This window comes from Peromyscus leucopus, chromosome 2, assembly GCF_004664715.2.
Source record: "Peromyscus leucopus breed LL Stock chromosome 2, UCI_PerLeu_2.1, whole genome shotgun sequence".
NCBI classification, from domain to species: domain Eukaryota; kingdom Metazoa; phylum Chordata; class Mammalia; order Rodentia; family Cricetidae; genus Peromyscus; species Peromyscus leucopus.
In genome coordinates, this window is record NC_051064.1 from 98,983,249 (window position 1) to 99,000,734 (window position 17,486).

The following is a 17,486-nucleotide window of genomic DNA, read 5'->3' on the forward strand; positions in this document are numbered from 1 at the left end:
ACTCAGATTAACATCCCTCCAATCTCAGAAACAAATCATAAGCTAGCACATGCTACTGAGAGAAATATTAAAAGATATTATTCTAATGAGTGGTCACCAGCCATCCATATTATACAAGAACAGGGCACAACAACTGATGATCTTTCAAAGACAACAACAGCTCTGCCTTTAAAATGGTTAACAGACAAGCCTGTATGGGTTCAGCAATGGCCCTTAACAACAGAGAAACTCCAGGCTTTAGAAGAGCTGGTAGAAGAACAGTTAAATGCTCAGCATATTGAAGAATCAACCAGCCCTTGGAATTCTCCTGTATTTGTTTTTAAAAAGAAATCTGGTAAATGGAGAATGGTAACAGACCTTAGAGCAATTAACAAAGTAATTCAGCCAATGGGCTCTCTACAATCTGGAATTCCTTTGCCTACTCTGTTACCAAAAGGTGGCCTCTCATAGTTATTGATTTAAAAGACAGTTTCTTTTCAATACCCTTACAAGAAAAAGACAGAGAAAGATTTGCTTTCACAGTGCCTACTTATAATAATTCTCAACCGGTTAAAAGATTTCAATGGACGGTCCTCCCAAAGGGAATGTTGAATAGCCCAACTCTGTGCCAATATTTTGTACAACAGCCATTGGAAGTGGCACATAAAAATTTCCTAAATCTATAATTTATTATTATATGGATGATATTTTACTAGCTGACTCAAATGCAGTTACTTTAGAAAGAATGTTTGAAGAAGTAAAGAAAAATTTGCCTTGCTGGGGATTACAAATTGCTCCTGAAAAGATACAAAGAGGAGATTCTATTATATTTTAGGATATAAAATAGAACTACAAAAAATTAGACGCCAAAAGGTGCAAATTAGGAGAGACAGACTACAGACTCTTAATGACTTTCAAAGATTATTTGGAAATATTTCTCATATACGAACTATTGTTGGGGTAAAAAACGATGAACTGACTAATTTGTTCAAAACCTTAGAAGGTGACAATGACTTAAATAGTTCAAGAGAATTATCACCTGAAGCTGAGAAGGAATTGACCTTGGTAGAAAAGAAAGTACATGAAGGGCACATAGATCGTATTGATCCAAAGCTGGATTACATTTTGGTTATTTTACCTTCTAGGAATTCTCCAACAGGAATATTAATGCAAATGGATGATATTATATTGGAATGGATATTTTTACCAAATAAACCAAATAAAAAATTAAAAACTTATATGGAAAAAAATCTCTGACTTCATTTGGAAATAAAATTGAGACTTCGTCAATTAGCAGGCATAGACCCAGCAGAAATTGTCGTACCTTTAACTAAGGAGGACATTGAAAAATTATGGGTAGAAAGCAAACCTTGGCAAAAAGCTTGCAGTAATTTTTTTTGGAGAAATTAACAGCAAATATCCCAAAAGCGATAGAATTGATCTTATAAAGAGAACTGATTGGATCGTGCCTTGATTTTTGTGGGAAAAACCCATATCTGGAGTTCGTACATTTTATACAGATGCCAACAAAGAAGGAAAGGCAGGTTACAAATCAGAAAATTTAAGTAAAGTGGTTCAAAGTCCATATAATTCAGTTCAAAAATCAGAATTCTATGCTTTTCTGTTGGTATTCATGGATTTTTCAGAACCTCTCAACATAGTAAATGACTCTCAGTATGCTGAAAGAGTGGTATTACATATTGAGACTGCAGAATTTATCCCTGATGCTTCAGAATTAACTTCACTATTTATTCAATTACAAGATACAATCAGGAAAAGGAGTCATCCTTTATATGTAACTCACATTCGATCCATGCTGGTCTGCCAGGCCCTCTAGCACGAGGCAATGATGAGATTGATAAATTATTGATAGGAAATGTGCTGGAGGCCTCAGAATTTCATAAAAAATATCATGTCAATAGTAAAGGTTTAAAAAAGGATTTTTCCATAACCTGGCAACAAGCCAAGGAAATAGTAAAGAAATGTCCTACTTGTTCCTTCTACAATCAAACGCCATTACCAGCAGGATGTAACCCAAAGGATACTCAGAGGAATGAAATCTGGCAGATGGACGTGTTTCACTTTGCAGAATTTGAAAAACTGAAATATGTACACCACACCATCGATACTTATTCAGATTTCAATGGGCAACTGCTTTGAGTTCTGAAAAGCTGATTCTGTAATCACTCATTTGCTAGAAGTTATGGCCATCATGGGTATACCTGCACAAATTAAAACTGACAATGCTCCATCATATGTCTCTGTTAAAATGAAACAGTTTTTTGCTTATTATAATATAAACCATATTACAGGCATACCACATAATCCTACAGGTCAAGCAGTTATAGAAAGATTAAACAGAACTCTAAAGGATATGCTAAATAAACAGAAAAGGGTAACAAAACCCCCAGAAATAGACTGCATAATGCTCTATTAACTTTGAATTTTCTCAATGCCAATGAGAAAGGAACAACAGCTGCACAGAGACATTGGATAATAGAAACAACTACAGAATTAAATCAGCCTATATACTTTAAGAATGTGCTAACCTCAGAATGGAAACCAGAATATGGGTTACATTGGGGATGAGGTTTTGCTTTTGTTTCTACAGGAGAAGAAAAGCTGTGGGTACCATCAAAACTGATAAAGGTTTGATTTGAACAAGAGAGACCTCTTAATTAGAGGAGGTGACAGTTCATAAACTAGTATGAACATCCAATTTAAACTATCTTATACCAGTAACACATGCCTTTTCATTTAATCAGATAATAACTTGCCAAAAAGGAACATCCCCAAAATTAGTCTTGGGGGAAAGTTTTTTGTTTTTGTCTTTTAGGAGAATGAAGGTTAAGGAATTTGAAGAACACTGGAAAAATGAGACAACTGAAGAAAAGGGACAAGTTATCTATCCTAGGAAACAGAGTGAAATGGCGTATGGGTATATCCTCTAAAAAATTTTATGTCTTCCTAAATGTTTGTTTCTGCTTTTCTCTAAAGATTTAACACTATTGATCTTCTAATAGTCCCAGTTCAATTAAAATTTAAAGCTGACTTTGGAGTTGAAGAATGGCTCTCTCCTTCTTTAAACTCAAGCATGTTGTTAAAAGGAAAATGCCAAATTAATTAAGGGACTATTCTATTACAGATCTCAACTCTTTGATTCTATTCTGATTCTTTAAACTTTTCTTAAAGTATGAATTTTATATCAAAATTTACAAGATTTATATATATATATACATACATTTTAAACTTTGTTAAGATATGAATTGTCATATAGAGTACTAACTAATTCTAAAAAGAAAAAAGGCTTCAATTAGCTGCATATATATGTCTTTGTGTTTGAGTCTCTTATCAGTTTTCTGCAGGAAATCACGGCCAGGCCTAACATCAACTGAAATCTCCAGTAAGAAAATGGGGCCCCACAACAACCACAATTCCACGTGGACAATAATAACATCACTAAGCTGACAAACATCATCTACAGATCAGCTTTGAACTACAAAGTGCTCAGAGCAATTTTGAGAGGTCTAGCTGAGATGATCCAGTCTCACAGACTATTTGAATAAGGACTTGAGATAAACCCTGAACTTTGGCATTATACACAGACTGGATAACGAAGGATATAGTTACCTTTCCTAGAATTTGACAATTAACCTAAATTTTTTCTTTTCAGGATAAAGATACCTTTGCCCATACCCAGCAGCAAGCAATTTCAAGAATACGACACCCACATTCCCAAAGAGGTGGTGTGGGGTGGGTGGGTTTTTGGTCTTTTAATGGGTTTTGGTTCTGGGATAACTTTCATTGATTAGGGGGTTGGTTACAAGTTGTTGTTAAGGGTTAGGAAAAGGGCTAAGAAAAGGAGATTAGATTTAAGGTCTTGTTTTAAAAAAAGAAAAGAAAAGAAAAATGTAAATACTTTATATTTGATTGGATTGTTTTATATTGTATACAAATTATATATATTGAAATTGATATTGTTAGAAAATGCTATATGTACATATTTTTAATTGTACTTATACCATTCATTTAACAATGTAATGCAATTTTCTGACCCTTGGATATTGTTATTACCAAATATTAGGATATAAAGAAATGAAAGTTAGTAGTTAGACATCATAATAGAACTTGTAGTCATATTAGGTATGTTTTCAAGATTGAGCAGATATATTTTAGATAGACAGATCATCTTCAAACCCTTCAGAGATCTACAGAATATGGCATTTAGAATGTTTTAATAACTTAGAAAATTTTTCTTTTTTGTTATGACTATGAGACATGTCGGCTCCTGGCAGTACCAATCTACTTCAGAGAAAATATATGGGCATTGAAAAAACTGCAATTGGAGTTAACTTTCATTGTGGCAAAAGTTAGCCACTGGAAACAAAGTATCCTCGAATCAACTGCTGACAAATAGGACAGACAGGACACGAAACGAAGGACTACTGATTCTTGCTAAAACAAGTTTGGTTATGGCTTATCAAAAGGCATCTTCTGAGGCCAGGACAATATGGCACCATCCCTTGTAGCTAGAGTTTTCCTGCCTTGCCCACAGTCAGGACAAATCTTTGTCACCTGCCAGTCCCACAGACACTCAGACCCAACCAAGTAAACACAGAGACTTATTTTGTTTACAAACTGTATGGCATGGCAGGCTTCTTGCTAATTGTTCTTATAGCTTAAATTAATCCATTTCCATAAATCTATACCTTGCCATGTGGTGTGGCTCTTGGCTTACCGGTACTTTATAGCTTCCTTGTCCTGGCAGCTGCTTCAGGCCATCTCCTTCTGCCTTCCTCTTCTTTTATTTCTCCTCTCTGTTAGTCCCGCCTATAATTCCTGCCTAGCCACGGGCCAACCAGTGTTTTATTTACTAACCAATCAGAGCAACTTGACATACAGACCATCCCCCAGCACAGCCAAGTGCAGACTATCTCACACACCTGCACTCAGGTCCGTGGTCCTAATTATCCTCTATGCAGACCTGCTGGGTAAAGCCACGAGGAACCCAAGAACAGGCTCCCAGAGGACATACAGAACATCCCACAGCATCCCTGAAGTGGCCATCGCAATCCAGAAAAGGTATAGTGCCCTTTTCTTCAAAGGCAGCTGAACAGGCAGTGGGCTGATGGCTTCTGATGTGCAATGGGACAGCAGCTGAGACAGTTATTCTTGAAGAGTAATTAAGCTCACACCTCTCAATAGTAGAATGGCATTTAATAGAGGGATGTGGAGAAGAACGTGATGCTGAGATGAAGCCACATACACACATAGCCAAGAAGAATGGACAGCTGAATTAAAAAACATCAACAATTTCCAGAATTTAAAATCCTGAATCATGGCAGGACACTAGTGGAATTCAGGTGTTTCTAGTATATAGACTGCTCTCATCCAATGTGAGGTTGAACTGTTGACCTTGTGTACATCCTACTTCACAAATGAGTCTGTCAGATACACTAAGCCTATAGGCTGAAGATGATGCCCCAACACTACGGAGAAACCTCAGATGACTGTCCAAGCAGCTGGCTGATTCTGTCAACTCACAATTTTTTGGAAGTTGCTTGCATGTACTTCCTGGTTTTATTTTTGTTAGCTAATATTATTTCCTTCTTGGGCATCTGAGGAAGTTGAAGATTAGTTTGTTATAGTTGAAGATTAATTAGGATAGAAAGTGAATTAGATACAATAGGATAGATAATGGAATTATTTTCTCTGAATTTGTCAAATACAAATGAACTAGACATTGTTTAGGTATTTATTACTTGTATATATTGTATATAGTTATTGTGCTTTTGTATATAGTTTTTTTATGTTAGTTATAACCTTTTTCCTTTTTTTCTTTTTATTAAAGTAGAAATGGGGAAATATGGTGATATTTTATTTGTATTAAAATGTTATTTGTATGTTAATAAATAAAGTTGCCCAGGGGTCAGAGCTATTAGCAAGCCATAGGAAAGCAGGGCAGTGGTGGTGTATGCTTGTAATCCCAGCACTTGGTAGGCAGAGCTAGGTAAGTCTCTGTGTGTTCAGGGATACAGCCAGCATTGGATACACACGCCTTTAATCTCAATACCAACCATAGAAGACCTGGAAGTCTATACAGACAGGCTGCGAGGAGGCAGTCATGTGGTTGGGCTTACAACCAATGAAAAGGCAGAACAGAAACTCTATATAAAGACTTTAACACAGGAAGTTGCTCTGGTTCGGAGAGGTAGGACCACTGCAGAAGGAAGGGTAAGGTTTTAGCTCTTAGCTCTGACCTCTTGGCTTTTTTCTTTGCATTGGTTCTGTGTTTCTTATTTAATAAGACAGTTGGTTACATCTACATCACATTGTATCAAACTCAACTTGAAGACATTATATTTTCCCTTTAAAAATTCCAGGGAACAAAAAGAAAAGAACCTACCTGTACTTGAATTAGCCCCAGTCCAACTTTCTCCCAAAACAAAGGAAGCCAGAATGCTTACTTGGACCATTAGTGAGGAACCCAAATACACGGCCTGATCCAGTAACCTCAGCAGCTCCTGAAATTGACTGTCATGGTACTCAAAACGTTCACCAAAAGTGATGGAGCAAATGATATTGGAAACAGCATTGTTGATCTTGAAGTGAGGGTCAAAAGGTTGTCCTGGAGGTGGATAAAGAAAAAGATGCATCTTTCAAAGATATTGGTTTCTTAATTCCATATAACAGAGAACCATGTAAGAGGCTATGGGTATAGCTTGCTACGAGGTTTAACATACACCAAAGAATCTGTCAGTATCTGGGAAGTCAGACTGATGACCAGGCCTTAAGCGCAGTCCTGTGTCTAATGACCATTTGTTTGCTTAGCTGCATAACTCCTGGGGCAGGGTTATAGCTACATGTTCACTGCTCAATCCTGAGTGCTCAGCACAGTGCAGGGCCTAGGACAAACACTTAGATAGACACTTAGGGAGAATCTATTCAATGAATGAAAGGGCCACAACCTCCAGCACCTGCCCATGAGATGCCCACCTCCCTCCTCTCCTATGGCCTCCACAAGGTATCGCGATTCCTCCTGGATGCGCTGTTCTAAGCTCTTCTTTCCCAATCCAAAGTTCCTCAGTGTCATCAGGGCGAACCTTCTTTGTTCCTTCCATGTCTGGCCTCTGGAGAAGATCAACCCTGGAAAGAAGAAATTCAGCGTTATGACATTGTGATTCTGATCTAAAATTACCTGAGAAACTGGCTGGGCATGGGTATGATAGAAGGAGAAGGGCCAATAAAACGCTTGTCAGCTGTCTAGGCAGAATATCACAAAGCAGAGAGCATAATGGCTAGCATTTCCTGGTGGTTTGCAACATCACACAGTTTTGTCAGTATTTCTAATGTATACTTTAATTTAGTACTCTTAGAAAATCCAAAGGCTTATTGCTGTGGGATGTCCTTTATGTTGTGAATAAATAAAACTCTGATTGGCCAGTAGCCAGGCAGGAAATATAGGGTAGGTGGAGCAAGGAGGAGAAGAATTCTGGGAGGAGGAAGGCTGAGGCAGAGAGATGCTGCCAGCCAGCTGCCACCATGACAAGCAAGATGTAAAGTACCGGTAAGCCACAAGCCACATGGCAACTTATAGACTAATAGAAATGAGTTAATTTAAGATATAAGAACAGCTAGCAAGAAACCTGAGCTATTAGGCCAAACAGTTTAAATAATATAAGCGTCTCTGTGTTTATTTTATAAGTGGGCTGTTGGACTGCTGGTACTTGGTGGGACCTGGAGAGAAAACTCCAGCTATAGCTGATTACCAGAACATTCCAGATTTATTACAATGGATAGAGAAATTAGATAAAAGGATAAAGTAAAAGTTTTAAGGGAACATGGTTACCAGGTAGCTAATGAAGTGATCAAATTCAAGTCTCCCCACAACCAATGCATCTATACCAGAAGATGTGGTCCAAATTTAGGGTGGGTCTTCTTATCTCAAATAATCCAGTGAAGCAAAATTCCTCATTGTGTGCTCAGTTGCTAGGATTTTAGTTGATTCCAAATGCAGTTAAGTTGACAATCATGGTTAGTCATCAAACTCCTGGTGGAGTTCACTCAGCATCCTGGTATCTAGATCATAGAGTCATGTTGGCTTCCTTCTGCCATGCCTGGACTTGTGTTGATAAGGCTTCAATGCCATCATCCTGGCATAGACTATCTAATACATAGTCTGCTTTTGCAACTGAAATGTGTAACTTCATATTGAAAACAAGTTTCCCAATGTCTTTTCTCCCATCTCTATCTGATATCCTAAGGTCTCTGCTAAAATACATTCATAATCTTTCCCAGCTGTTAGAATAAAAATTAACATTCAGCAAACACTGCTTGTTCTCTTTCTTATCAAGCTCAGAAATATCAGGTGAACTTAATTATGTCCTTTAAATACCATACTTGTGACACTGGATGTCTTTCAGTTCTTCAACACTCTCTACTTCTTGTCATTTCAAGGATATTATATTCCCTTGAGTAATATTCTTTCAGGTCATTAAATGAATGTCTCTCATGAATGCAGCCCTATCTACTGGGATCTTTATTTGTGAAGATGATTCCTCCTTAAGCTGTATTGTCCATTTGATATCAATAATGTTAGCTTATACAGAGTTTTGATAAATAATTGAATACAAAGTAATGCTACACAAGTCAGGAATTATAAGTACTTGAGAGTTTTTTTTTTTTAATCATAGTTCAGGCTGAAATAGGAAAATAGTTGTATCTCCCCAGCTCTAAGACAGCTTTCATACTATGAGTTGATTCAAAGCTTCAAAGTAACTTTAAGATTAGACCAGGTCCCTTGCTAATGTTTTTTTTAGATAAATATTCCGTCTTAGTTCACAACAGCACACTTAGCTATCTGGCTAGGATGTAAATACAAAAAGCCTAATTATTGCTAGCTGGCAAATGATTTAGTTTTTGCACCCATTCCCCACCAAAATTTGTGAAAATATCTTGTGACTAGTCTAAGCTATAGAAAATAACTTCTCTGTAGAGCCTAATGAGGGCTGCAGGTGTTTTTCAGATAATTAGAACTGACACGCAGGACAAAAGCAATATACTTTGAGATTTAAAATGATTCTAATGCCACTGTGCCTTGGAGGATGCCAAAGTGAGTTTATATTAAGAAAAGTAAGATAAACCTGAGTTCCAATCAAAGCATTTAAGACACGGCTCTCTGTAAACACTCCCAGGCTAAGAGACATTGACCTTTTTATGATTGTTAATCACAAAATGTTAGTTTAAAATGTTACTACACTTAGAAATATAGGATATGTGCCTGATTTCTTTATCTTTCTTAGAATTCTCAGTAATTTAGTAACTCCTTTAAAAACTCCAAATAACTTGTTCTTTCTTTGAAATTGCAGCTATCAATTACACCCTTACTAATTAAGAAGTTGAGAATTATTACATGTGTGTTGTCAGGACAACTCTGTTTCTTATCATTTACTTAAGAAATGAAATGTGATCCTCAAATGCAAGTTTTATATTGCCTGAAGGATTCTGTTTGGGTATATATAGCTGTGAAGAACAAAGACAATGCAAAGGCAACATGAGAAATTAAGACAAGTAACCACCTAGAGAATGTATGAGTTTTTTCCCCCTAGTCCCTAAAAATCGCTCAATAGAAAAGTCTTAGTTTTGCCCTGCTGCAGCCTGAAACTGGTTCCCTGGGCTGTAATAATTGATAGTGCTTTACTATTTAAATCCTGTTATTAACTTATACTGTGCTGTCTGGTTTTATGTTAACATCACACAAGCTAAATTCATTCTAGAGTGGACAGTCTCAATTGAGAAAATGTCTACTTAAGATAGGGCTGTATGCATGCCTGTAGGGCATTTTCTTAATTAGTGTTTGGTGTGGGAGGGTCCAGCCCATGTGGGTAGTGCCAAGTCTAGGCTAGTGGTCCTGGGTTCTCTAAGAAAGCAGGCTGAAAAAGTCATGAGGAGCAAGACAGTAAGGAGTATTCCTCCATTTCCTCTGCATCAGCTCCTGCCTCTAAGTTCTTGCCCTGAGTTTCTGTCCCGACTTCCTTTGATGATGGACAGTGATATGGAAGCATAAGCCAAATAAACCTTTTCCTCCCCAAGTTTCTTTGCTCATGGTATTTCATCACAGCAGTAGTAACTCTAAGACATGTGTCTAGCACTTATCTTCTTATAGCAGACAACACAGTGAATTGATGTGGAATTATTTCAAGGAGCAATTAGAAGCATCTAAAATGCTATTTTCTTGGATTAATAGATTTCAAATTCTGTTTTCAGCTTATGACTTTATTTGATGATAAGATAAAGTATTCATACTAATAAATTGTAACATTAGCCAGGAGCCTAGAGTTCTCATGACTTTAATGATAAAGTATAAGCAGCTATAAGCAAGATGTAGTAGAAAGGAGAAGCTGACTTCCATCCATTTTCCTAGGGTTAGAGTGGGGAAATGGAAGTGAGAGCACAGTGTGTCTGGCTGTGTTTGGTGCTGTGGTTACTTACTATCAAATCATCAAGAGTTAGTTTTAATAAACATGTGAGTTCACCTGGTCTCTACTAGGATACACTATAAATCATCTTAAGGGTGCTTTCATTCAAGAAATGTGGTATACAGCTCCCATTAATGATGGCATTTCATGAAGGGATTGGCTTATGGGAGTGTTGGATAAATAAGGCATATAGGTGCCTTTTATGTATCATAAAAATTACAATATATCTTACAACATGTGGTGATATTTTATTTGTGCTCTAATAAATAAAGCTTGCCTGGAGATCAGAGGAAAAAAAACAGCCATTATAAGTAAACACAAAAGTCATGCAATGTTAGCACACACCTTTAATCCTATTACTTGGGAGGCAGGGATCTGTCTGGATCGCTATGAGTTCAAGGCCACTCTGGGAACAGAGTCAGGCATGGTGGCACAAGCTTTAAATTCCAACACTAGTTAACCATGGAGGTCTGGAGGTCTGGAGGTCTGGAGGTCTGTACAGATAGACAGGAAGTGACAGAGCAAGGCAGGAAGAGGAAGTGATGTAGTTGGACAGAGAGAGCAAATCAGATGGCAGAACAGCAAGGCATATAGGTGTGGGTAGACAGGAAATATCTTGATTTTGGAGGCTGCGGAGGTGGTGAGGTTAGGTTAGCATATGGCTGTTCCTATTCCTCTGATCTCGCTCAGATTTTCACTCCTGTATCTGGCTCTGTGTTTTCTATTAATAAGACCATTTAGAAATTTACAACAACACATAAAAGACTTACCATTTTCATTAAAGATATGTTTTTGCATAGGAAATTTAGGGCGACTTAGAAAGTTTTCATCCAGGTGAGTAAAGGCTTCTTTGATTAAAGGCAGACTGCTTATAATCACTGAAGACATGATTCCAAAATCCAGACTGATGACATTCCCATACTTCTTCACAAGCTGTAAAATATTCCAATAGAGGTGAGTGTGCTCATACCTATGTGTCCAAGGACGGTAGGCACATGTGTAGCAAATGCTAATCATATTGACAAATCCTCATTTCCCTGTGAATGATAAACCTTGTATGGTGATATTTTATTTGTGCTGAAATGTGGTGATATTTTAATTTGTGCTTTAATAAAGCTTGCCTGGAGATCAGGGGAAAAGGCCAGTCATTTTAAGTAAACAAGAAGTCAGGCAGCACACGCCCTTAATCCCGATCATTTATCAGGCAGGGTCTCTGTGTTCTAGGCCATACTAGGGAACATAGCCAAGCATGGTAACACACGCCTTTTATCCCAGTACGAACCATAGAGACCTGGAGGTCTGTACAGACAGACAGTGACAACGAAGTGAGTTAGCTGGGCTAAGATAGTCAATGACGATAGAGGCTAGACGATAAAGGCGTGGGTAGACAGGAAGTAGCTCTTATTTGGAAGCTGCAGAGTTGGTGAAGTAAGGTTGGCTGATGGCTCTCCCTATTTCCCTGATCTCTGTGAGGCCTTCCCCCCTTTATTTGCTCTGTGATTTTTATTTAATAAGACCATTTAGAAATTCATCTACAACCTTGGTTTGTGGAAATGGTTTTGAATTTCTTTTCTTTGCTACTCCACTAACTAAACTCAAATTCACTGCAAGAATGGAATTTACCAATACAAATTCATTAACATGAATCAATGAGTGGATGATGTTATAATGTGTATCCCTAGAAGAAGGCTTAAGGACAATATTTCAATAAATAAGCAAATTCTCTAACATCCAGCATTCTATAGTCTAGGGAAGGCAGAGAACACAGTGTATGCCACCTGCCAAAGACCAAGGTCTGTCTGTACAAGTCTGCTATAGCAAGCACAGAATAAGAAAAAATATTTTTACATCGATTGATTGACTGATTGTGTGTATGTGTGTCTCCTGTGTGTGTGATTGTGTGTATGTGTATGTGTCTCATATGTTTGTGTGTGTGTGAGTGTGTGTGTGTGTGTGTGTGTGTGTGTGTGTGTGTGTGTGTGTGTGTGTAATGGGTGGTGTTGTGCATGTGGAGGTCAGTGGACAATTTTCTGGAGTCTGTTCTCTCCTCTCACTGTGTGAGCCCAGGTGATTGAATTCAGATTACCAAGTTTTGCAGCAAGTGCCCTGACTCACTGAGCTACCTCTCTGGCTTGCAAGCATGGAATTCACAGTAAATAAAAATATCTTTTAATGGTTTGCTTGCATAAATAACTTTGATAGCAGAAGCAATACCAAAATAAATGGCAATTTAAATAAGAGAATGTGATTTAGAGGAGGGCTCTGGTAATGGAAGCAACAGAAAGACAGAGAAGCAGAGCCCAGAGACAGTGAGGATGGGTCATGCAGCATTCAGGTCACAAAATCCTTGCCTAATATGCAAATATCCAAGTGTGTTTTCAGGAGTCTGATCTGATAAGTTAAAGATGAATAAAAGGGAAAGAAAGAGAATGGAATGAGCATCAACTCCTATAAGACATCCTAACAGTGACTTGGAATTTATTAAGTAATTTTCTACATACAACGATCATATAAGGTATACTTAGGACCATTGTATGTTGGGGTCCCATCGTTACAGCTAGCTTGAAGTACATGCTAATATCTAACCTGTGTATCACATGCCCACTTCAGTATGATAGGACTTTCTCTTGTTTGAGTAACATTCCTATAATAATTCTGTGAACTACTACAGAGAAAGCTAAGAAACTATGAGTTGGAGAGAAGTACAGTTCACACATGCTCAACAAGCAGCCCAGCTTCTTCACTGACCTCATCCTGTTTTAAATGATGCCATTTTAACTGATTTAAAATATCTCATCCCTTTACTACACTAGACACTTGTTAAACATTCCTTCTAAGCACTGCACAATTGATTTCACTTTCTATCAAAGGTTAGGCCCAGAGCTGCCTGTCCATCTAGATTTCATATGATATCACCATTGATTACCAGAATCCATAGGACTCATTTGACCATAGACTATTCTGTGTTTTGCCTGTCATGCTAAGTCTGGGAATAAACATTTCTAGTTATCAAATGCCATTTTTCTTCTGCGTAGGAAGGATATGTAAAAACAGTAAGTGTTGAGTCAAACCATGTAGGTTCAAGCCCTTGTATTGTCATTATCTCACTGAACAAGGGGGCATCATATCACCCTTTTCCTCAACAGGTTTACTCAGTGGAAAATGGAATGCTAGTAGATGACTGCTAACGTGACTCCATGTGTGCTTATCATGGAGTCTGAATGAAGGGGAGCACAAAACCCAAAGGGAAGGCCGTGGGTCAGCTTGTGAGGATTGTTTCCTAATAGGAAAAATTAAATTTTAATTTGCCTAAACTGTATCATTTAATTCTATTTCTTTACAACCAGATATCAAAACATAAACCCATAGAAAATACAAAATAAAGGAATGAAATATTACTGGGCTGGCATGATGTTCCCAGCCTCAGTGTCATCATTTCCCATTGCTGCACCAAGGGACACATCACCCAACCTCAGGTGACTGTGTAGGAAGATACAGATCGAATATTTTAACTCTGACAAGATAAAATAAAAGCACGTCTTTTTATTCTTGCAACTATAACAGCATTTGCCAGGAGCAAAATTCCAAAATTTACTCTCTTTTGCCAAAATACAAGAAAAATGAGTTTCAACAGGCCAGAGATCTCTTTAACTTTCTGCTTCTATGTCCTGGAGTTGAACACCATCAATATGGGACCCTACAAGGGGCTACCATGGTGGGGTTCATGGTTGCCATCTTGTCACTTGGTGTACCTATGTGTCTGTCCTGGGTTGAGTCTATGAGCTGAACTGTGACTTCTACAGCTGAACTGCTATGCACAGAATTCCCACAGAAGCCCGAGAAAGAATTATGGCTCACATTCTTCTTTTGCAGTAATAAGGACATCCCTTCCCTATGGGACACTTATGGGATGACCACTGGCATTTGTCCTGTAGTGAGGTGCAGCTGCATTATCCTGATGGGGCCATGCAGTTTGCAGCTATCTTCCTGCTTACCAGCCCGTGCTGCTGAGACTGAGGAGTCAGCAGTGCTGAACACAAACTGGGGCTATTCAGATCAATATACAAAGTCTTAAATTTCCCTTTGAATCGCCACTCACAAAAGTGAGTTCCCAGAGCTTCAAAAGCTCGGTAAGTAAAATATGGCCCTAGTGTGTGCATCAGTCTTACAGTACACCACACAAAACGTCCCGTCTGACATTACTTAGTTCATTCACTAAGACTCAAGAGAACCTCAATTTTATTGAGATGGCACACATGTTGGGAAGATGGGAGAAATAAATATTTCAGAATAGTTATTACAAAATTATTCCAAATAGTGGGAAATCTTAACAGGGAAATGAAAGATACAGGTAAGAGAAGCAAAGGGGTAAATTTGAGGACCAACAGCTGCCGTGGTCCAAGTGGAGATGTGAACAGAAAGCTTGGCAGAGAAGTAACGTGAGAACAGGCCTGGGCAGTGGAGAGATGAGAAGCAGGTCTACCATGCACAGCACACAGAAAGCAGAGGGCAAACAGCAAGACCCAGTACCATAGATGTCACAGCTGTGCACCAATGTCCTGAAAAGCAGGATAAAGAAAATGTAGATGAGAGCATACTTGAAGAATGGTGGAAACTTCCTAGTCTGGCAAAATACAAACCTTCTGTGAAGACCCCAACAGCATAAAGCCACATGTAAAGCAAAACCACCACAATCAATATGGAAACGGAAAACAAAATCTCTTCAAAGCAGAGAGACAAAACAACAACAACAAACTTTAAGACTTATGGTGAAACCACCAAGGCCAGCAAGGGAACAGAAGGGGAACATTAAGTGCAGCAGATTGTCAACCTAGTGTCCTAAATCAGGGGAAAGACAGTGTGGGAATGGAGGGGAAAGGCATTCTGAGGTGGGGCAAAGCATCTAATCGGAAAGTGTCCAAGAAGCTCAAGGGAAGATAGGAAACCAAGAATGAAAACAGAGCAAATAGACAAACCACAAAGCAATGGAACACTAGGTTTAAGTGTTTATATATAAACTGTAAACAGAGGTGTTCTAGCTTCCCCAATTAATGATGAGATTTGAATAATAAAAAATTGCTCAATTAGATGTTGTCAAGATGAATGCATTTCTAGTATTGTAAATAGATAAAAATAAAAGGACTGAAAAAGCATATGCCTTTCACGCTACTGATAAAGAGGGTCATTACATGGTCACATGGTTAAGTCATCAAATGACCTGCCAATCTTAAATGTGTACTGTGTACACAGAACAGACTTTCCAATTAAATGAAGGAGAGCTCCAGAACTGAGTGGAGAAGGGACACTCTCCCAGTGGAGCTAGAGACTTGGCTGTGGCTTTCTTAGTAACTGATAACATCAGTAGGTAAGCAGTCAGTAATGATGTAGAAAAAATAAGGCTCAGTAAGAGAGAGCTAACATCTATACAAAACTCTAGTCAAGAGGAGTAGAACACACACACACACACACACACACACACACACACACACAGACACGTTTTATTTTAACTGCAGGGTTGCAGGGGTTTTACACACATTTCTTAAAGTGCCAGGGTGTATATCTCTATCATAATTTACTACTAGGTCATCAAACAGACCTTGGCATATTTAAAGAATTCAAATCATACAGTGTGTTCTCTGACCACAGTGGAATCACCCTGGAAGTATGTCAAGGATAAGAAATCCTCCAATTATTTGGAAATTAGCTGCGTGGTTTTGTTGTGGTGGTGGTGGGTGGTTGTTTGGTTGGTTTTGGTGTTTGGAGATAGGGTTTCAGTCTGTAGCCATAGCTGTCTGGGAACTGGCTCTGTGTACCAGGCTGGCCTCGAATTTACAAAGATCCACCTGCCTCTGTCTCCTGATTGCAGGGATTCAAGGCCTGAGCCACTACTGCTCTGCCTAGCTCTGTGTTTCTTAAATGAGCACTCACCGAAGCTAACTCTTTGGCCTGGGGTTAGCCACTGTGAGCATGAGCTTTAGAGCCCCGCCCACCCCACCCCAGTCCTGGAAGTTCAGGATTAGGTCATGGCAGAGCCTGGCACTGTCCCTTCCTACCTGTTGGACCGCCAGGTGGGGCTGCTTAAAGTCCATCTGGAATATGTTGCCTACTAAGCACAGGCGTCGCGGCCCTGGAGGGAAGTTCTTGGGGCGCCGGCTTCTGAAGTAGTCAGACAGAAACAAGAAGACGACAGCAGCCAGCAGCACAGTCCGGAGATGGAGCGCTGCCCAGATGGTGGCCACCAGGGAGCCCGCGGCGGCGAGCATGGCTGGTATTCCAGCAGACTCCAGAGGACTGAGGGTCTGAGCTGAGGCTCAGGGCTCCTAGACTTACAGGGCTCTCGGCTAAATATATTCCTGTCTCCTCTCCACCACACCCTTCCGTTTCCCTCTGATGCCCTTTGACTCAGACAGCACAGACACCCTGTCCTCACAGCCCCACCCCTCTCTCTCTAAACAGAGATCTTAGCCACTCCTTCCTGTTACCCCAGGACCCAACCCCCAAGAGGAAGCTCAGAGCTCTCTGCCCTGCCCCTTCATAAGCTTAACTACATTAACCTTCAAACTTCAGTTACATTACGAACTAATTTGGATTTAATTTAGTAATTATAACTTACACTTACTTATAAACTACTTTGGCACTATGTACATGATAGAAAACCTAAGCACGTGTAGACAGTACATAGATGCACATAGCTGTAACTGAAGGTGGGTTCTTGGTTGTCAAATCTGATTTTGTAGCTTCTACTTACATCTGTAACTTGCCAGTTTTAAGTTACACCATTTGGATTTTTTTATGGTAGCTTTAAGCAATTGTTAATTGCAAGTTTATACTCTTAAAGGTGTGAGTCAATACTAAGCAGAAAACTTGATTTTTAAAGACCCCTAACTCAGCCTGTACAGTGATGAGGCTTTGAGCAGGTTGAGCAGTCATTGACAGCTTCATTTTAAAATAATGATTTCTTTCTTTTACTATAAATTGGATGAGATAAGAACTTTGAAATACTAAAGTTTTGAATGTGACTATTTGTTG

General features: G+C 38.9%; 1 protein-coding gene across 2 annotated transcripts in view; it reads right to left on the reverse strand.

The window, feature by feature from the left end:
- LOC114693760 (cytochrome P450 2J3-like) overlaps positions 1-16,864 on the reverse strand; it is a 41,836-nt gene extending 24,972 nt beyond the window's left edge. Inside the window, exons 1-4 of one of the 2 annotated variants that reach the window (XM_028870294.2) lie at positions 16,511-16,863; positions 11,228-11,390; positions 6,976-7,125; positions 6,447-6,607 (exon numbers count right to left, since the gene is read on the reverse strand). In XM_028870294.2, the coding sequence (XP_028726127.1) occupies positions 6,447-6,607; positions 6,976-7,125; positions 11,228-11,390; positions 16,511-16,720 (684 nt within the window). In that variant the 5' untranslated portion in view covers positions 16,721-16,863. Of the gene's footprint in view, positions 1-6,446; positions 6,608-6,975; positions 7,126-11,227; positions 11,391-16,510 lie in introns of both variants that reach the window. The other variant, XM_028870295.2, reaches the window with a different exon arrangement.
- Positions 16,865-17,486: the final 622 nt, after the last annotated feature.